The sequence below is a fragment of the Myxocyprinus asiaticus genome, chromosome 22 (genome assembly GCF_019703515.2).
Source record: "Myxocyprinus asiaticus isolate MX2 ecotype Aquarium Trade chromosome 22, UBuf_Myxa_2, whole genome shotgun sequence".
Lineage (NCBI taxonomy): Eukaryota > Metazoa > Chordata > Actinopteri > Cypriniformes > Catostomidae > Myxocyprinus > Myxocyprinus asiaticus.
Genome location: NC_059365.1, coordinates 7,737,212 through 7,759,325, shown reverse-complemented (window position 1 = coordinate 7,759,325; position 22,114 = coordinate 7,737,212). Strand labels below are relative to the sequence as shown.

Here is a 22,114-nt window from a genome sequence, read left to right as displayed (position 1 = left end):
AAGATTAAAGTAGGGTGTCAATCGAGTACTTTTTTTTTAAAATCAAATTAATTATACATGATAATTTAATTAATTAACTTTTATGTGTAAATGGCCCCAAAATAAAGAGCATTCAATATATAGTAGTCAAAATAATTATACATGTAATATATATATTATAAACATAATAATTCAGATAATTCCAAGATGTTACATTATTGTGGCAGACATTTAGGGGAAATTATTATTTTATATTTAATGAGTCAAACTGAATACATTTTTTATTTTTTTATTTTTTTTTATTTTTTTTAATAACATGCATTGATGAATCACACAATAAGACAGGAATGTGTATTATGAATGTGCAGTGCATCTGGAAAGTATTCACAGCACTTCACTTTTTCCACATTTTGTTATGTTACAGCGTTATTCCAAAATTGATTAAATTCATTATTTTCCTCAAAATTCTACAAACAATACCCCATAATGACAACGTGGAAGAAGTTTGTTTGAAATCTTTGCAAATTTATCAAAAATAAAAAATGAAAAAAATCACATGTACATAAGTATTCACAGCCTTTGCTCAATACTTTGTTGAAGCACCTCTGGCACCAGTTACAGCCTCAAGTCTTTTTGAGTATGATGCTACAAGCTTGGCACACCTATTTTTGGGCAGTTTCTCCCATTTTTCTTTGCAGGACCTCTCAAGCTCCATCAGGTTGGATGGGGAGCGTTAGTGCACAGCCATTTTCAGATCTCTCCAGAGATGTTCAATCGGGTTCAAGTCTGGGCTCTGGCTGGGCCACTCAAGGACATTCACAGAGTTGTCCCGTAGCCACTCCTTTGTTATCTTGGCTGTGTGCGTAGGGTCATTGTCCTGTTGGAAGATGAACCTTCACCCCAGTCTGAGGTCCAGAGCGCTCTGGAGCAGGTTTTCATCAAATATGTCTCTGTACATTGCTGCATTCATCTTTCCCTCGATCCTGACTAGTCTCCCAGTTCCTGCCACTGAAAAACATCCCCACAGCATGATGCTGCCACCACCATGCTTCACTGTAGGGATGGTATTGGCCAGGTGATGAGCGTTGCCTGGTTTCCTCCAGACATGACGCTTGCCATTCAGGCCAAAGAGTTCAATCTTTGTTTCTCATGGTATGAGAGTCCTTCAGGTGCCTTTTGGCAAACTCCAGGTGGGCTGTCATGTGCCTTTTACTGAGGAGTGGCTTCCGTCTGGCCACTCTACCATACAGGCCTGATTGGTGGAGTGCTGCAGAGATGGTTGTTCTTCTGGAAGTTTCTCCTCTCTCCACAGAGAAATGCTGGAGCTCTGTCAGAGTGACCATCGGGTTCTTGGTCACCTTCCTGACTAAGGCCCTTCTCCCCCGATCGCTCAGTTTGGCCGGGCGGCCAGCTCTAGGAAGAGTCCTGGTGGTTCCAAACTTCTTCCATTTACGGATGATGGAGGCCACTGTGCTCATTGGGACCTTCAATGCTGCAGAAATTTTTCTGTACCCTTCCCCAGATCTGTGCCTCGATACAATCCAGTCTCGGAGGTCTACAGAAAATTCCTTGGACTTCATGGCTTGGTTTGTGCTCTGATATGCACTGTTAACTGTGGGACCTTATATTGACAGGTGTGTGCCTTTCCAAATCATGTTCAATCAACTGAATTTACCACAGGTCGACTCCAATCAAGTTGTAGAAACATCTCAAGGATGATCAGTGGAAATAGGATGCACCTGAGCTCAATTTTGAGTGTCATGGCAAAGGCTGTGAATACTTATGTACAAGTGATTTTTTATTTTATTTTTTTTTTTAATAAATTTGCAAAGATTTCAAACAAACTTCTTTCACGTTGTCATTATGGGGTATTGTTTGTAGAATTTTGAGGAAAATAATGAATTTAATCCATTTTGGAATAAGGCTGTAACATAACAAAATGTGGAAAAAGTGAAGCGCTGTGAATACTTTCCGGATGCACTGTAGGTCAAATTAGTTTAATTTTGATTTCATGTTGACTTGAAAATTGTTGCATAGATTTTACAACCTTCAAACAGCTCCTCCAAGTTCAAGTCATTTCTGATGTCCAAACAAAAAAGTTTATGTAGAGTTAATGTTGGCGGAGTTCAATTTCAAAGTTTCGCTTATACAAAAACAGTGACGTTTGGGCCAGGTTGTAATTTTTCATATTGTGAAACGTCCATCTTCTAAAGTAACACAAGTGAGGTTCTTCTAGCATCAAATATGAAGTGGCCAAAAGATACATTTGTACGATCGAACATAAATATGCTCAACAGGCAGTTAATCTGTCAGCCTCTTAGTGTTATTCATTCTCGGGTTAGTCTGTAGTCAGTAATGCAGTAACGTCTCTGCTGTGACCACGGGCCATAAATTTTCACAGTTTAGATCTGGCTGTTAATACAGAGCTGTGTAGCAGGAGAGTCGGTAATAGTTTCCATAAGCTAGTGCTGGAATTCCGTAAATCAAAGCCAAGGTAATGGGCTAAAGGCTAGCGCCTCATATTGTCTTTCCTGTCAAGGTTTAGCTCATGTGGGTTGTCTCCAAACCGTCTCCAGTTTCATTGCTGACTTTACCAAAGAGGTAAAGGATGACAGCATAATTAGCATGTTGTGTTCCTTAACGCTGTTTTGCTTTGAGCGAAGGTGGTTGCTTTGCATCCAGAAAAACATGGGACGGCCGGTTTCCAGGCTGTTCAACTTCGTTGATGTAACAATTTGGATTTTTCAACAGCACTAGAAGTCATAAGCGAAACTTGCAAGTGCAATAAATCTTTGACACCTTGGGTTTTTGCTACCCTTGACAGACGTGGCAAAGCCAAGTTAGACGTTTCATGCTTTGCAAGGGACTTTGGCCTTAGAGCGGTATATTGTCCCCTGCCAAAATCCACAGAAAGTCCTGATCGGGCTTGCCAGGGAGCAGAGAAGGGCATTTGCTCTGCAATTGACCACCCCAAGACCTTACCTACAAACATTAAAATTGGAATGCCACAAACTTGGTGGAAAACCCAACAGAGAAAAGCCCTGGACTCAGATTTCCAATAGAAAAAGGCCTGTTTTCTACTACCGTCTCCACTGCAGACTAGAATGCGAACATACTGAAGGGTTATGCAAACAGCTCAGTCATATTGAGCTTGTTCTAAATTATGAACACACCTAGTCGGTCGACATGTGAAATGCAGCACTCTGCGGTGTCACTTCGCCTTAATGAAAGGGAAACAGGACTTTGTTTGGTTTAGAAACCCTACAGCCTTCATTCTTCCAAAGACTTGTTGACTTTCCATGAATCAGACCAGGTTTTTCCTCAGTCACCTTTATAGATAATGTGAAGTCTCGAAGTATTTGTGTGTTTTATGAGCTCAAAGGGCACTATATATGTTATGGATGTTAGAAAATTGGCCCTGGTGCAGAACTAAGACTTGCAGTTTTTTGACTTGCAGACTACATTTATGAATAATATTAACATTACAAGCTCAGAACAGTATTGTGCCAATGAAAATGTATGCACAATCATTCCAATGAGCGTGAGCCTGACATGAGCAAAAGAGATACAGTTGTGCTCAAAAGTTTGCATACCATTGGAGAATTGGTAATATATGTACCATTTTTAAAGAAAACATGAGTGGGCAGGCAAAACACATTTATTTTATTTCTTATGGGACTCATATTCAACTGTAGGTTAACAGAATGGCACAAGCATAAAACAAAACATGGCAACAAAGAAAAAAATTAAATGACCCCTGTTCAAAAGTCTTCATACCCTTAGTTCTTAATATTGTGTATTGCCCCCTTTAGCATCAATGACAGCGTGCAGTCTTTTGTAATAGTTGTCTATGAGGCCCCAAATTCATGCAGGTGGTATAGCTGCCCATTCGTCTTGGCAAAATGCCTCCAGGTCATGCAAAGTCTTTGGTCGTCTTGCATGAACCGCACGTTTGAGATCTCCCCAGAGTGGCTTGATGATATTAAGGTCAGGAGACTGTGATGGCCACTCCAGAACCTTCACCTTTTTCTGCTGTAACCACTGGAGGGTCAACTTGGCCTTGTGCTTTGGGTCATTGTCGTGCTGGAAAGTCCAAGTGCGTCCCATGCGCAGCTTTCGTGCAGAATGCAAATTGTCTGCCAGTATTTTCTGATAACATGCTGCATTCATCTTGCCATCGATTTTCACAAGATTCCCCATGCCTTTAGAGCTCACACACCCCCAAAACATCAGTGAGCCACCACCATGCTTCACAGTGGGGATGGTATTCTTTTCACTATAGGCCTTGTTGACCCCTCTCCAAACATAGCGCTTATGGTTATGACCATAAAGCTCTATTTTGGTCTCCTCACTCCAAATTATAGTGTGCCAGAAGCTGTGAGGCATGTCAAGGTGTTGTCATTTGTGGCATTTGCACAGTAAAGGCTTCTTTCTGGCAACTCGACCATGCAGCTCATTTTTGTTCAAGTATCGTCGTATTGTGCACCTTGAAACAACCACACTGTCTTTTTCCAGAGCAGCCTGTATTTCTCCTGAGGTTACCTGTGGGTTTTTCTTTGTATCCCGAACAATTCTTCTGGCAGTTGTGGCTGAAATCTTTCTTGGTCTACCTGACCTTGGCTTGGTATCAAGAGATCCCAGAATTTTCCACTTTTTAATAAGTGATTGAACAGTACTGACTGGCATTTTTAAGGCTTTGGATATCTTTTTATATCCTTTTCCATCTTTATAAAGTTCCATTACCTTGTTACGCAGGTCTTTTGACAGTTCTTTTCTGCCCCCCATGGCTCAGTATCTAGCCTGCGCAGTGCATCCACGTGAGAGCTAACAAACTCATTGACTAATTATACACAGACACTAATTGCAATTTAAAAAGCCACAGGTGTGGGAAATTAACCTTTTATTGCCATTTAAACCTGTGTGTGTCACCTTATGTAAACTTTTGATCAGGGCCATTTGGGTGATTTCTGTTATCATTATGATTTAAAAAGGAGCCAAACAACTATGTGATGATAAATGGCTTCATGTGATCACTATCCTTAAAAGTTTTTTTGCATGATCAGTCATATTTACAAAATCAATGCCAAAATTTAACAATTTCTGCCAGGGTATGCAAACTTTTGAGCACAACTGTATGTGTAGAGTAACCATGCATGAGGGGCTCAGTGAAGGGTAAGAGTATATCTTGAGCCATAGTAATTAAGCTGTTAGCCCAGCAATGAGTTGTTTTCCTTTGCCCAGATTGGAACCTCTCCTGCAGGAGTGTTAAACTGTGTACATTCTCAGATCAAACCACCCCGCCGACAGCTTCAAAGAGCTGACAGGCCTGAAAATGCCAGTCATGTGGTGAACGGATGAGCAGGGGTTGTAACTAGAGCAGACGGGCCACAGTTTTCCAGTCATGATTTTCAATCTCTGTCATGTGTGACTTTAGATGTTTGACCTGAATGTATCTATTCTGATGATAAGATATAACATGTAGCTCAAAACGAAAAGTAGTAAGGTGGGGAAAGTGTTCGGGAAACAGTCATGAATTTTGCAATTTTGTTTGGTGTCACAATGGCACATAAATTATATTATTTACCTTTAACATCATATGTAAATTATTATTATTATTATTATTATTATTATTATTATTCATTTCAGCCTTTCTACTTATAAAATGGATTGATTGTTTGGATTTTTTAGTGCCCTTAATCCTCTGGAATTTGTACAATGTGCTTCTTGAATGGCATTTAAGCCAATTATCACTCTTATTCTGACACTCTGAAGCCCTGAAGTGCAGCATCGGCATTTGAAAGTTCTCAGCTACAGTATCATGTTCAAGATCAAGAGTCAGTTGTATATTTTTGTTAAGGTGGTGAAGCTTTGCACTGATTTGGCCAAAGAATTACAGGATCGAACATAAATATGCATGACAGTCAGCCTCTCAGAGTTCATTCTCGTGTATTTTGATATGTAAATATTATATTCTTGCTCTCTTTCTCTTTGTAGATGACTCTGGGAGTGCTGGGAGGGAAGGTGCTAGACCAGCTGGTGAAACCGATTACTCCACTGACCAGACGGGTAAACTGGGTAAGGTGCTGAAGTTCTGTGATCCCCTTTGATCTCCTTAAATCATGGTATTTATAATTGCTGCCCAGAAATCAGCTGAAAATATGCACTGCGGCTGCCAATATGTTTCATAAGCTGCCTTTCATGAATTTTAACTTTGAGTTTTACATTGTATTAGACATTTAAACTAGAACACGTAAAAAAAAATAGAACTTGGAAACATTTTAGATATATTAGATGTGGTTAGTTTTTCGATTCCCAGCAGTCAGTGAAAAAGGTCATGAACTTGTTAGACTCTTAAACACAGTTTAAGTTTCCCGAAACTGTAATAAGTATGTCTCACATCCATCGTTTGAACCACGTTGGTTCAACAATACAGAGCTGTCATTAAAGATGTTACACAGTGGGTGGAGATCCAGAAAGCTGTTTAAAGGAATAGTTCACCCCAAAATGAAAATTTGCTGATAATTTATTCACCCTCAGGCCATCCAAGAAGAGTTTCTTTCTTCATCTAAACAGAATTTAAGATTTTTAGGATTTCATTTAAGGCCTCCTCCTTTAAACAATGCAAGTGAATGTGCAAGAATTTTTTTGACGGTCCAAAATGCATATTTAGGGTTCATCAAAATAATCCACACGACTCCAGTCGACAAATAAAGTTCCTCTGAACCCAAACGATTGATTATTTTTAGAAACAAAACAATACTTATATACTTTTTAACTACAAATGTTCACTTCCGTACATCTCTGTGACGCGCGCTAATGAGAGGGATGACGTAAGCTCGTTGGTAAGGTCACGCGTGGAGGAGGAGGCTGGAAGCGTGTCATTGTTTACAAGAGGAGCGCTGTACAAAAGTTTAATTGTCTTTACTGTAGATTTGTATTTGTATAAGTGTATTGTTCAAAATAGTTATTTGGCGTGTATATCCTGGATGCTTCAACCTTCAGAAACCCCAAAGGAAATCAACGGCGGGAAAAATATTAACTTTTCATCGATTGCATATGCATGATCATGAGCGACTGAAGCTCTGGCTTATCGCGCTGAACCTTGATATCAGTACATCCCTACATTCCCTCAAATGTTGGAGGGTGTGCAGTGAACATTTTACCTCTGAGGATTTCAGACCATTGAAAGAAACAAAGGGTCGATATCTGAATTCATCGGCTGTGCCTGTGCTTTTTTTCCAGCAAACTCAGGTATGTGTGAAAACTTTGTCATTGTCACGCCTCCCTCGGGCTCTGCACCTCCCTCAGTGCGCCGCTCCTCATCACCCGATTTCTAATTCACCGCACCTGCACTCAATTCACTCGCTCATCACTGCCTGCATAAATAACTCACCTTAATGCCACTTCACTGTCAAGTCTCACACAAAGGACACTTGGTTTCACTGACTACAGCTTGTGTGGCTTGAATTCCTGACAGTCATATAGCCTATATATTTCCGCAAAAAAAAAAAAAGCACAAGTAGATAACACAACGGCATTGCTCTGAAATAAAGGATGGTTATTTACTGCAGTAATGTTTTTTTTTATTATTATCATTTGGAAATGATTTTTTCTTTTATATTGTTTTCTAATTGTTTTGGACTGTTTTGGTTTGTGAACGGGGCTTCCTGCCTCCTCCTCCACGTGACCTTACCAACGAGCTTACGTCATCCCTCTCATGAGCGCACGTCACAGAGATGTACGGAAGCAAACATTTGTATTTAAAAAGTATAAAAGTATTGTTTTGTTTCTAAAAATAATCAATCATTTTAGTTCAGAAGAACTTTATTTGTCGACTGGAGGATTATTATGATGCACCCTAAATATGCATTTTGGACCGTCAAAAAATGGAGTCCATTCACTTGCATAGTTTAAAGGAGGAGGCCTAAAATGAAATCCTAAAAATCTTAAATTCTGTTTTGATGAAGAAAGATACACAGATACATCTTGGATGGCCTGAGGGTGAGTAAATTATCAGCAAATCTTCATTTTTGGGTGAACTATTCCTTTAATGTGCAAAAGCTGCTGAAGACATGAAAGCTGTTAACATGGACACATACGCTGTGTTCTCCGACAGAAACGGTATTAAAGTGCTTTTTCTCTTAAACAGCCTTTAATGCCTTAAACAGCTGCATTCATGTTTACGTTACATTTCAGAACCCCATTTTCAGCAAAATCCTGGAATAAGCAGTTTTCTTAAGTGCATGTAAACTGGTCAAAGTCTTGACAGAATGAAATTTTCAGTCTATATGGAATAAAAGATATATAAGTCTCAGCGAAGTGAAATGATGTCCACACAGCAAACTAATAAGGAATTATATTTCTAACCACAGGTGGATAGCTGTAGTTCCAACCACACAACATTGCGATGCTGTTTGCGAATGTACGGTTTCTGCAAAAAAAATAAAATAATTGAACTATGTTGGCAAAGATGGAACTTGCAACCAAAAGTTGGCTAACAATGCTTTTGGGAAATGCACCCCAGCCTGACATAGCAACATTGAATCACCCAATGGCTTGAGTTTGGGGCCGGACTATCTGTTTTTCCAACCAATCAGAGATAAGGGGAATGTTTGTGAAACCTGTTTGAAAACAATCATAGCGGAACTGTATCTGTAAACTTGAAACTCTAGCTTCCCAAGCTACAAGTTACTCATAACTATGAGTAATTAAACTACAACCAAGCTACTCTTTTAAAAAAAAAGTAGTAAGCAACACTGAAGCTATGCAAAGAAGAAAATGTTTTTAGATTTTTTTATTTAATTCTGCAATCAGTTCAGTTACAGAATTCAATAATATCACCTTGTAACAGGGGTTAAAATATGCAAGGAGGTGGATAGAACCAGCTGAACAGTCAAAATAATGTTTAATGAAAACTTAAAAAGACACAAATAAATACACACGGCAGCTGCGTGTGGCTCTCTCTCTCTGGAACTGCCGCATCCGGCTTGGCTTTATCCCTCTCCTCGGCTGATTAGCCCGATTGGGGGCTGGCCTTGCGCACACACAGCCCAGCCCTACCCTCCTCCTCGTCACACTCCTCCCTCCTTTGCCTCATGCCGGGGAACCCCCTGCATGACGTGGGGGTGGGGGGGGGGGGTTGTTGCCTTTCTGGCAGTGCCTGCCGGCAGGCTTTCCCCACCTCTCTCGAAACCTGGGAGGGAGACAAGGGGAGAGAAATGGGGAGAGGGAAAGACAGAGGCAGAGCAACAGTGAGAGAAAGAGAGGAGAGAGAGAGAGAAAAAAATTGCTCGCTGGTTCCCAGACACACCATCGCCTGGTCCTTGACCACTCCTCCACCTTCTGGCGGATGACAGCTGCTCCTCCCCAGGCGGACAGCAGCGAGTCCTCCGACCCCTGGCGGATGGAACACCCCTCCGCGTTCTGGCGGCCAGTAGTGAGCCCCTCCGCCCTGGCAGCGGCTCCACCCATCCAGGCGGCTGGCAGCGAGCCCCTCCTCCCCTCACAGATGGCGGCCGTTCCTCCACGTCCAGGCGGCCGGCAGCGACTCCTCCAGCAGACGGTCACGACTGCTCCTTTCGGCGGACGGCAGTGGCAAGGACTCCACGACAGCGCATCCCTCCTCCTTTCCGGGTTTCAGCACCATTGTAACAGGGGTTATGTGGACAAGGAGGAAGTGGGAACCGACTGAACATTCAAAGTAATATTTCATTTAAACAAAAAGACACAAACACAAATACACACACGGCAGCTGCTTATGGCTCTCTCTGGACAGTCCCCACACTACTTCCTGTGGGCCACTACTTTTTGGAGTCACACACTTGTACCTCTGGAACCCAGTGTTTGCTTTGGTAATTGCGTTTGACAAGCCAAAGAGCAAGCTATTTATGTGAAGTGTGAGGGGGGGAAACATTCCATTCTTGTCTGACGGCCACCATCTGATTTGATATTGGAGCACTGCTGAACTCGGCAGTGCTCAAAGAGGGCCTGACTTGCTTGTTTTTTTTACTGTGAAACACTGCAGTGGCTGCCGGTGGGTAAGATGCTTAGTTCACTATTGTATTTGCTTTTGCGGTGTCAACTGTGAGCATTAACAGTCAGCAGGGAACTATGGAGTAAAAACTACATAGAGCTGCTGTTTGCTTCGTCAGATTGCCCTCACGGTGTGGTGCTTTGCTTAGTACATTTGCCCACACAAGAACTTCATGTCAGCTTATTTAAGGTTTATTTTCATTGTAATGTTATCGGTATTGTGTAAATTACCATGAGCGCATATGATGTGTCAACTGGTCCAGTCTTCCCCTTTATTTAAGCTCTTAACTTTTAGAAAAGAAGTATGATCATTTTGTGGCATGAAAAGTTCATAATTTGGAATTTGCATGGCTGCCATTATACTTTACAATGTTTGATTAGGATAGCAGAATAGCCTATGGAAGGTATGCATGTGGAAGATGACTAAAATTAGCATTCAAAATTGCCTAGTTAAATCTAAACTGGGTGAATCTTATGGAAACCTGTCTGGGTCATATTTCACCCCAAAATCAAAATCAAAAATAAATAAATAAAAAAAATCCTAATTTAATACAATGGTATAAGATGTTTTGCATTGTGACATTATTTTCATTATAATTAAGTGTATTTCACCCATAAATTTTCCTTACCATTAAGCGTCCAGGTGTTTTACTCGTAAGTTTTTTTCGTTTTGTGTTTTGTAATTCTCATTTTCTTAGATGATGATTGTCATTACATTTTTATCACCGTAATAATTTTTTTTATTATTAAAATAAGCATAAATTAAAGCAGTATGACAAATGCTACCATGATGTATAAATACTTTTCAAATTAAATAATATATATTTTTCACATCACAGTAATGCGAATGAGATTTATTTGCATTGCAGTAATGAGAAATTGGGCAAAAATGTGCTTAATTGTCATATAAAATGTATGTCACAATGCAAAAAAACTTGTAATGGTCCTAAAATATGCTTTATATGCAAAAGATAGATATAAAAATATTGATTTTGTGGTGAAATATGACAATATGTTCTTTACAGCTTTGTGAGATTCGCCCAACTAAACCTTATACTAAAAGAATGCAATAAACCCAAGAACACTGCTAGAAATAGCCTGTTTCAATCAGGCTTCAGATAATTTTTTGTCTCAGAAGTAAGGTGCTGTCTAACTTGTTCTCTCCTTCTTTGTAGTACGGCCCCGTTTCACACAGCCGGCCAAAATGAGGAAGCGTGTGATTGCCCGGCCGGTGGGCAGTTCAGTCCGACTCAAGTGTGCTGCCAGCGGAAACCCCAGACCTGACATAGTTTGGCTAAAGGACAGCAGACCTCTGACACCCGAGGAGGTGGGTGAGGGGCGTAAGAAGAAGTGGACCCTCAGCCTGAAGAACCTTACGCCCGAACATAGCGGCAAATATACCTGTCACGTGTCCAACCGCGCCGGAGAGATCAACGCCACCTATAAAGTGGAAGTCATCCGTGAGTCATGAATCTCAGCTCTTTAATGTTCTCCTGGAATGTGATGCAGCTTTTGATGACTCAATTACACTGATCAGCCACAACATTAAAACCACCTACCAAATATTGTGTAGGTCCCCCTCGTGCCACCAAAACAGCGCCAACCTGCAACATAACAGTCTTTAGAATTTACTCTGAATGGTGCCAAAAACAAAAAACATCCAGTGAGCGGCAGTTCTGTGGACGGAAATGCCTTGTTGATGAGAGAGGTCAGCAGAGAATGGCCAGACTGGTTTGAATTGACAAAGTCTACGGAAACTCAGATAACCGCTCTGTACAATTGTGGTGAGAAAAATATAATCTCAGAATGCTATTCTGAGATGCAGGTTGGTGCTGTTTTGGCGGCACGAGTGGAACCTACACAATATTAGGCAGGTGGTTTTAATGTTGTGGCTGATGGGTGTATCATAGATTCTGGCAGAAAGAATGGTGTAGGCTGAACATGCAGAAACAGTTTAAACAACAGTTTAACATGATTTCTCTCATGGTTGGAATGCTGTTCCAGAGAGTTTAACATCTGTTTGGCATGCTCTTAGAGTTTGGTGTTGGAAATAACTGTCCTGTGTGATTCTTTACAAACAACAATAGCATTCTAGCATTACCAACAGCAGTTGAAACAATTAGTAACACACTACAGTGCAAAAGTGTCTCGCTCAATTAATGGCTGAAATATTTTGTTGTTAAAATCTGATATACATAATAAGCACAATGGCCAATATCCACTATAAACATAATACAGTTTAATGGTAGCAAATGAGATGTACACAAAATTGTGGAAATGAAATTAACACTTGTTTTACATAATATTTTCAAAAAATATATATTTTAGAAATTGTGTATTATTCATTGACAAAGTTGTTGGTAGATTTTGGAACAAACACAAAGGGGAGGTAACACATCTATTTATGGTCCAAGAAACACAGTTATTGGCCAATACAGTATTGCTGGTCAAGCTCGTTAAGAAACTTGGTGGGGACACCAGCATACATGCATCCAGCACAAAACATACACTGGTGACCAGCTATGCTGCTAATTTTAGCAGGGCTGTGATGGGTCACCATTTAGTAGTAAATCCAGTCGAAGCCTGAAAAGAACGATTTTATCCAGCTCATTTGCTTTTTGCTCCATATTAATTCCCAGCTGTGTCTGCTAACCTAACAACCACATCCTAACAGGCCCAAAGGCAGCATATGGGGAAAGTTAATTAATCTTGCTCTTGGTAGTCATATGTGATATTGTTCAAACTATTTATAGGACTGAAAAAGAAGAAAACCAACCTGAGCATTACAGGCCGATAATTTTATTAAATGCCGATTACAAAATAAAATCTTCCTTATTTCATTACAGAGCGCACAAATTCCAAGCCCATCTTAACGGGCACTCATCCAGTGAATACTACAGTAGACTATGGTGGCACCACGTCTTTCCAGTGCAAAGTGCGTAGTGATGTCAAGCCGGTTATCCAATGGTTAAAGAGGGTCGAACCCGGCGATGAGAGCAAGTACAACTCCACCATTGAGGTTGGGGACCATCGCTTCGTTGTATTGCCCACGGGTGAAGTGTGGTCGCGTCCAGACGGCTCCTATTTGAACAAGCTACTTATCACCCGGGCCAAGGAGGAGGATGCTGGCATGTATATCTGCCTGGGGGCCAATACTATGGGCTACAGCTTCCGCAGTGCCTTCCTTACTGTGCTGCCTGGTCAGTATCATTCTCTTTGCAGTATTTTTTTGCAGACTTTTGTGTCTTTTTCCCTCAAGTTCACTCATGATGTTAGTCAAGTTTTCTTGTACTGAAAGCAGCTGTAATTTAACATGACATTTTTCGCCCTCTCTCTGACATTTAGAACTAAATATGTTGCTTTTTGTTACTGTACCATTAAAGGGATAGTTCACCCAAAAATATATAATGTCAATTTCAATGTCCCTGACATTGTGGTTTTCAATCAGCCCTACTCAACAAAACCTCTCCCTGTCTTTATCCAGACCCAAAGCCACCATTTTCTCCGATTCCTTCTCTGCTACCCCCAAGTCTACCCTGGCCTGTCATCATCGGCATTCCTGCAGGAGTTGTCTTTATCCTGGGTACCATCCTTCTGTGGTTCTGCCAGTCCAGGAAGCACTGTTCCTCAGGAGCCATAATCTCAGCCCAGACCTTACCCAACGGCCACCGGCAACCGCCCAGAGACCGAATCCTACCGCCCACCGATAAAGACTGCATGGGCTCCATCACTTATGAGGAATATCTGGTCCAGCAGCAACAACAGCAACATCTACTTGCCCAGGCTGTTCCGAAAGTCTACCCAAAGATCTACTCAGACATTCATACACACACCCACTCGCATATGGACGGCAATGTTCACCAGCACCAACACATCCATTACCAATGTTAGCCCCTGTTTTCAGGAATGGAGATCTTCCTACTTACAGTACAGTCCTCACCACAAACAAACAGGAAACTAGTTCTGGCTCCTTCTGGTTCTATTTCTTTACTTTTTGGACGTATTATGGAAGTGTTTTAGCCAAAATAGTACAGTATGTAGGCCGAAGTGAGTCAGGGCTTCTACCACTACTAATGTTAGCCCCCGTCCTCACTTATGGAGGCCTTACTACCTGCAGTGCTCAACAGAAACGGGAAACTCGTTTTGATTTACATATTTCTATGACCTACGGCAGGCTTTTAGCCAAAATAGGGCAGTATGTGGTCAAAGTGGGCAAGGGCTGCCTCAAACAAACATTTCTGCTCGAAGTCTAGAGAATGGAAAGACAATTGAGCCATGTTGTTTCATTCTAACCGATCTCTCGTTCTGAATACAAGGAGCTCAAAGACATTTTGAACAGTGGGGTGGAAAAAGGACAAATAATGATGATATGTCAGTCTAGTTTGGAATGGAGAAACATTCATGTTTCAAAGAAACACTGCTTCAGATTTTGTATGGGACGACATATTGTTTATATCCAGCAGTAACTGAATTGGGTGAATGTTTTGTGTCCTTGTTAAAGCTTAGTGTCTTTAACTGTTGTTTGGCTAAGTCAGGGGTGTCCAAACATTTTCGGTCTGGTGCCAAATGCAGAAAAAATATATGGTGCCGCAGGCCGCATCGCTGTAATAATTTAAAAAATGGCTAGAAGCTACTAGATTGCCACTATGCATAATCTTTATATTGTACGCTTAATATTATGCTAGTTTTAATCATAATTTGTGCTCTATGGAATGCTTGTGTAGGCCCTACATTTAAATAAAGGATAGGGTATTTCACTCACAAAGAACTCTTATAATGGAACAGTGATGCGTCTTATACAAAATTTTATACTAATTTATTCACATTTTTATCTTTTTGATGTCCATTCAGTGGCACTGCAAAGAACATATAGATCTGCAACTGAGTGTTGGATGTGACCCATCACAATAATCAGAATCAGATTACATTTTATCACTTCATGAAGTGATGCAATGAATTACTCTTTATTTTCAAGGAATTACTCTTTATAGCTATACAATTATAACTTCTGTTCTGTTGTTACTTGCATTACAAATAAGATTTTTATTTAATCAAAATTAGCACGCTTTATTTTATTTTGTAGACGTGCATGTGCAAGCTGAGCACGCGCATCAGGCACAGATGTGCAAGTGTTTAAAGAGCTCTCTTCTACAGTATTTCCTCACTCAAATGGCGCTGGGAAGCCCATGGATAATTTTACTTTTTTAACGAAATATCAGAATACTTCCCAGTGCTGGGACAGCACGGTGGCTCAGTGGTTAGCACTGTCACCTCACAGCAAGAAGGTCCCAGGTTTGAGTCCTGGCTGAACTGGTCCATTCTGTGTGGAGTTTGCATGTTCTCCCTGCATTTGCATGGGTTTCCTCTGGGTGCTCTGGTTTTCCCCCACAAGTCCAAAAACATGCAGGTTAAGAAAATTGGACACTACAAACTGCCCTGTAGGTATGAGTGAGAGTCCCCCAGCCACTGGGTGTTGCATCAGGAAGGACCTCTGATGTAAAACTTCTGTGGGAACCCCTAACAGGAGCAGCTGAAAGAAGAAAAAGATGCTTCCCAATGCTACAGAGGATGTTCTGGAAGAGTATGCTTGGGTTGCATGTCTTTGTGTGTGCTCAGTAAACTGTTCAGCCACTTGCACAATGCAGCTCTACTCAGTTGTATGACATGAGGTATTGTGACATTTTAACAAGAACAAGTACATGAGAAAAGTATCTAACCTGATGTCAATCTTTTAATAAATGCATCATTCTTTCTGCGGGGTGCTTCATCCTTGAAAATAAGGAGTATTCGAAACTCCTGTTGAACTCTGCCAGTGGATGAAGCTGGTGACAACACAGAACACACTAGCGGAGATGATGCACTCTGAATAGCGGCTGCAAGTGATAGCGACATCCAGTGCTCAGAATACAAATTTCAAATAATTTCTCCATATTTGGCCTAATTCTGTTCTATTTCTAAAGTCTCTTGCAGGCCGCATCGGAGCAGTCAGAGGGCCGCATATGGCCCGTGGGCTGGACTTTGGACACCCCTGGGCTAAGTGAACTAACGCCACAATATTTTAATACGATTTTTTATAAGCCCATTGACAAATTTTGTGAACGGGGCCAAAAGATTTTTCTTTTTTTTTTTTTTTTTTGCACCAAATCTCAGTGAAACGTATTTGTACTTTTGCATGCAAAACAGAATTGTTTGCATATATTCGGAGATCTAGTTACAGTTCATTTAATAACATCTGAAAATGTTGATTCCTCGATCTCCACAGGTTCTTTAAAGACAAGTTGAATGCATGAGGGCATATACTGTATGTTTATTTAGTTTTTGTATAGTCTGCAGGTATGATAATGAGTTTTTACAGTAAGAACTGGTGTAGGTTCAGTCAATCAAAGATCTAGTTTTCCTGTCTAATTGTATCTTTATTCCACTTAATGGAAAAAGAGGATATTCTTGAGCTATAGTTAGATAGTAACTTAAGGCAATAACTCTTAAGATTTTGGCATTGTACGGTTCTGGCAAGGGGTTCCTCGTGTTTTTCATTAGCTTTGTACTTGTATTTTTAGGGCCTAATCTGAATAACCTGAGGTACCACAATCCCATAGTTCTTCTATGGCCTTTGTGTGTGTGTGTGTGTGTGTGTGTGTGTGTGTGTGTGTGTGTGTGCGTGCGTGTGCGTGTGCGTGTGCGTGTGCGTGCGTGTGCGTGTGCGTGTGCGTGTGCGTGTGCATGTGTGAATGCGTGTGTGTTTGGGGAGGGAGTTGTATTTTCATAAGCTTGACCACTATAATGAAGACTGTGTAAAATGCCTTTGACTGCTCATGTAATGGCTCCCCTTTAATATTTACTGAACAGAACTGAGTCAGAGATTCAAAGACAAACTGTAGACTGAAACTCATACGTATTTAGCATTATCTGTGCATGTGAAGTCTGTGTTTACCATTATGTTCATGGTAATGGGTCAATGGACTGTGGGAATTCAGGAATGCACTTAACCCAGACATCTGTTTGCTACATTTTTAAATTCATTGTCCCTATTATTATCAAAAAGTAATCCAAAAAAGGAAACCTTGTCAAACTTTAAACAATTAATTTATTTGTAAACAAATTGTTTTATGCTTCAAATTGGGCATTATCTACATGTTTAAACCAAATACAAGTATACAGCATTGTCTTCCTCTTAGCTGCAGTGTATGCTATGTAGCATATATCAAGTGTTAAATATTTATAGATGCTGTTGAAGAGCGTGACACAACGTTCGTAATTAGGTATCTTTGTATGGACAATCTTGTACAGTCTGGCCTGTTATTATGTTAAAAAAATATACATTTGTCATGTTGAAACATTAAAATCATTTTATCATTATAAAATGATAAAGCTTGTGTTCACCAGATATGAAACTGTTTTGTGTCATGTTCTAATGTGAATATTAATTTATGCTGTTGCAAATTTACCAATTTTTGGTATACCCTCAAGTGTCCCTTTTTTATATCTGCTGTCATAGTAGTGTCTAAACGTACCAAACAACATGTTACTGTAACCTCAAAATAGTATTTTTACTATCCATTTACAACACTATGACCAGTTAAAAAAGATACAGAATGTTATGGTTTATATTTTATCAGTTTACCAGAGTTTTTTCACATTGTAATTATAGTTCAAAGGATAAGTTTTGTGAAATAAATCAGAAATACTATAGCAGATACCCATATAAACTCAGAAAAAAAGGAAACATCCCTTTTTCAGGACACTGTATTTTAAAGATAATTTTGTAAAAATCCAAATAACTTTACAGATCTTGTAAAGAGTTTAAACAATGTTTTCCATGCTTGTTCAATGAAACATAAACAATTAATGAACATGCACCTGTGGAACGGTCGTTAAGACACTAACAGCTTACAGACGGTAGGCAATTAAGGTCACAGTTATAAAAACTTAGGACACTAAAGAGACCTTTCTACTGACTCTGTAAAACACCAAAATAAAGATGCCCAGGGTCCCTGCTCATCTGCATGAATGTGCCTTAGGCATGCTGCATGGAAGCATGAGGACTGCAGATGTGGCCAGGGCAATAAATTGCAATGTCCGTACTGTGAGACGCCTAAGACAGTGCTACAGGGAGACAGGAAGGACAGCTGATCATCCTCGCAGTGGCAGACCATTTATAACAACACCTGCGCAGGATCGGTACATCCGAATATCACACCTGCATGACAGGTACAGGATGGCAACAACAACTGCCCGAGTTACACCAAGAACACACAATCCCTCCATCAGTGTTCAGACTGTCCGCAATAGGCTGAGAGAGGCTGGACTGAGGGCTTGTAGGCCTGTTGTAAGGCAGGTCCTTACTAGACATCACCGGCAACGACATCACCTATGGGCACAAACCCACCTTCGCTGGACCAGACAGGACTGGCAAAAAGCACAAGTCGTGGTTTTGTCTCACCAGGGGTGATGGTCGGACTCATGTTTATTGTAGAAGGAGTGAGCGTTACACCAAGGCCTGTACTCTGGAGCGGGATCGATTTGGAGGTGGAGGGTCCATCATAGTCTGGGGCGGTGTGTCACAGCATCATCGGACTGAGCTTGTTGTCATTGCAGGCAATCTCAATGCTGTGCGTTACAGGTTAAGACATCCTTCTCCCTCATGTGGTACCTTTACTGCAGGCTCATCCTGACATGACCCTCCAGCATGACAATGCCACCAGCCATACTGCTCGTTCTGCGCGTGATTTCCTGCAAGACAGGAATGTCAGTGTTCTGCCATGGCCAGCAAAGAGCCCGGATTTCAATCCCATTGAGCACATCTGGGACCTGTTGGATCGGAGGGTGAGGCTAGGGACATTCCCCTCAGAAATGTCCGGAAACTTGCAAGTGCCTTGGTGGAAGAGTAGGGTAACTTCTCACAGCAAGAACTGGCAAATCTGGTGCAGTCCATGAGGAGGAGATGCACTGCAGTACTAAATTCAGCTGGTGGCCACACCAGATACTGACTGTTACTTTTGATTTTGACCCCTCCCCTCTGCTCGGACACATTATTCCATTTCTGTTAATCACATGTCTGTGAAACGTATTCAGTTTATGTCTTAATTGTTGAATCTTTTTATGTTCATACAAATATTTATACGTTAAGTTTGCTGAAAATAAAAGCAGTTGAAAGTGAGAGGACATTTCTTTTTTTGCTGAGTTTATATATATATATATATATATATATATATATATATATATATATATATATATATATATAAAATAAATTATGTTGTTTTGAAAGTATATTGCCTTTACATATACCTTACATATAATTCATTAGAAAGATATTCTTCATCCATTATGATGCATTCATACTGCCTTAAGATGCACTATAAAATCAGTTTTATGCTTTTATACGTAACAGTAACCACAGTAACAACAGACCTGCATTATAATACTTACTGTACTTATTCATGTTTATAGGCCTACCTTTAAAGTGCACAATGTATAAAAACAAATTTCATGTGTTAGATTGTGTTCTTGTGGCATAATGTATTGTATTGTGTAATCCTGTAGGTATAGGTAAGAACTACTTATGAAAAATTATTTATGACAATAAGATATAACAGAAAAAGTGTTATCAGTTAGGCTGTTATGAATAGGCTAACTTTTCTATGCAACAAGTAAATCTTTATTTTACAGGCTTTATGAAAGTGTTTTCTTATGTTTTTATATATATATATATATGTTATGCAACTATGAGCAAATTAATCACAAATTTACAGAAGGTCGTCATGACCGAATCATGAAGCTACCAAACAGCCACAAAAGCGCTACCGGTATTTCACAACACTGCTTCGTTCTCCTCACAAAGTTCTTTTTATGGAACAAATCTTCATGTACCAACGAGTGAGCATCTTCATTGAGACAGTGAAACTCGGAGCGTCTGTAAGGCCAACAACACCTGGGAATACCTAGCTGTTCCTTTCAAAGAATTAATTCACTGTTTGCTTTTCTTCTTTTTTCAAACAGTCATAATGGCCCGCTCGACAACAAAGCTGCTATTTGAAAGGGTAATAATACAAAAACACCCTGCCGTGAAAACTGGTTGCCATTGGTTTTCCTTAAATGTTTACCTTGCTTACAAATAGAGAAAGATGCAGGGAGCGAGCGGAGACACACAAAAAAAGTGTCTGCGAGATGGGACCAAAGCCAAGGCCTTTAAAGTCTGCCAAAGAACCGTGACAAAAGCAGCTTCATCTTGGTGTTGTCTTTCTGTTTTTCTTTACACATCCTGCCAAGCTGACTTAAAGGAAAGGAATCTTTCTACAGCCCCACTGACATCATGAAAGCTCAGGATGAAATCAGGGTCATCAAAGCCATTCACATGTGGGACATCTGTGCAAGGTGTTCGAACATACGAGCGCTTTTCCAACCCTTACCTGTTCAGATCCTTTAGACCACCTCTGAGGATACGAGGGAAGTTTCAAATACATTCAATCTATAACACAGATGCTTATCTTAGGAGGTGAAGCCTTCAGGATAAACGTGGCAGTACAATTAGACAGGAAGTTCCATGTAGTCATTCAGGCAGATAAAACCCTCTTTACCGCCTTGATAGAGACCAGAGATTTCGGAGGAGCGCGAAGGAAATGCTGTCATTGTGTTCAGCAGGTGTTGTAACACATTGTTTGCATTAAATGCGACCATCCAAGAGCATCCTAGCCGTTGATCTTATTTCCAGTAATTACTCACAAGGCTACAGGTTGTGACCGCATGCATTGTCCGCACATGTATTGTAAAATTACATTATCAGTCACAGCTGTTGCCACGAGAAGTTGGTGATATGGGACCTATTAATGGCTTTGTTGATAACTAACATTGAAGTTTGCGATACATCTTTGTAACAAGGCCAATTTTACCACGTGCTCTTTAGCTACTTCAAAAAAGAGAAAAAAATGAACAAAATGGTTCCCAACTAACAATTTTTGGCTACCAGAATGTTCTGGGAATGTTCATTTTTTGTTCATAGAACATTCCTGAAACAGGGTTCTAAGGTTCTTTTTTTTTTAAGCCAAGAAAGGATTTTTTATAGATATACTGTATATATAGAAATAGAACATTTGTTGTTGGTTGTGCATCATGTGCATAATTCCCTTAACGTTCCCTTAACCTCTAAATTCCGAAAACCTTTCTGCAACTACAGCTGAAGTCAGAAGTTTACGTACACCTTAGCCAAATACATTTAAACTCAGTTTTTCACAATTCCTGACATTTAATCGTAGAAAACATTCCCTGTCTTAGGTCAGTTAGGATCACTACTTTATTTTAAGAATGTGAAATGTCAGAATAATAGTAGAGAGAATTTATTTCAGCTTTTATTTCTTTCAAAACATTCCCAGTGGGTCAGAAGTTTACATACAATTAGTTAGTATTTGGTAGTATTGTCTTTCAATTTTTTAACTCAGGTCAAACGTTTTGGGTAGCCTTCCACAAGCTTCTCACAATAAGTTGCTGGAATTTTGGCCCATTCCTCCAGACAGAACTGGTGTAACTGAGTCAGGTTTGTAGGCCTCCTTGCTCACACATGCTTTCTCAGTTCTACCCACAGATTGTCTATCAGATTGAGGTCAGGGCTTTGTGATGGCCACTCCAGTACCTTGACTTTGTTTTCCTTAAGCCATTCAACTTTGGAGGTATGGGGTCATTGTCCATTTGGAAGCTTTAATTTACCAAGCTTTAAATTCATGGCTGATGTCTTGAGATGTTGCTTCAATATATCCACATAATTTTCCTTCCTCATGATGCCATCTATTTTGTGAAGTGCACCAGTCCCTCCTGCAGCAAAGCACCCCCACAACATGATGCATGCTTCACGGTTGGGATGGTGTTCTTTGGCTTGCAAGTCACACTCTTTTTCCTCCAAACATAACGATGGTCATTATGGCCAAAATGTTCCATTTTTGTTTCATCGGACCAGAGGAAATTTCTCCAAAAAGGAAGATCTTTGTCCCCATGTGCACTTGCAAACTGTAGTCTGGCCTTTTATGGCAGTTTTGGAGCATTGGCTTCTTTCTTGCTAAGCAGCCTTTCAGGTTATGTCGATTTAGGACTTGTTTTACTGTGGATATAGATACTT

At 40.3% G+C, this 22,114-nt stretch overlaps 1 protein-coding gene across 1 annotated transcript in view; it reads left to right on the top strand.

Moving 5' to 3' along the window:
• LOC127413364 (fibroblast growth factor receptor-like 1) overlaps nt 1-19,127 on the top strand; it is a 98,873-nt gene extending 79,746 nt beyond the window's left edge. The window contains exons 4-7 of the mRNA XM_051650463.1: nt 5,974-6,054; nt 11,187-11,471; nt 12,858-13,211; nt 13,496-19,127. Coding sequence (XP_051506423.1) covers nt 5,974-6,054; nt 11,187-11,471; nt 12,858-13,211; nt 13,496-13,902 — 1,127 coding nt within the window. The 3' untranslated portion in view covers nt 13,903-19,127. The remainder of the gene's footprint in view (nt 1-5,973; nt 6,055-11,186; nt 11,472-12,857; nt 13,212-13,495) is intronic.
• Nucleotides 19,128-22,114: the final 2,987 nt, after the last annotated feature.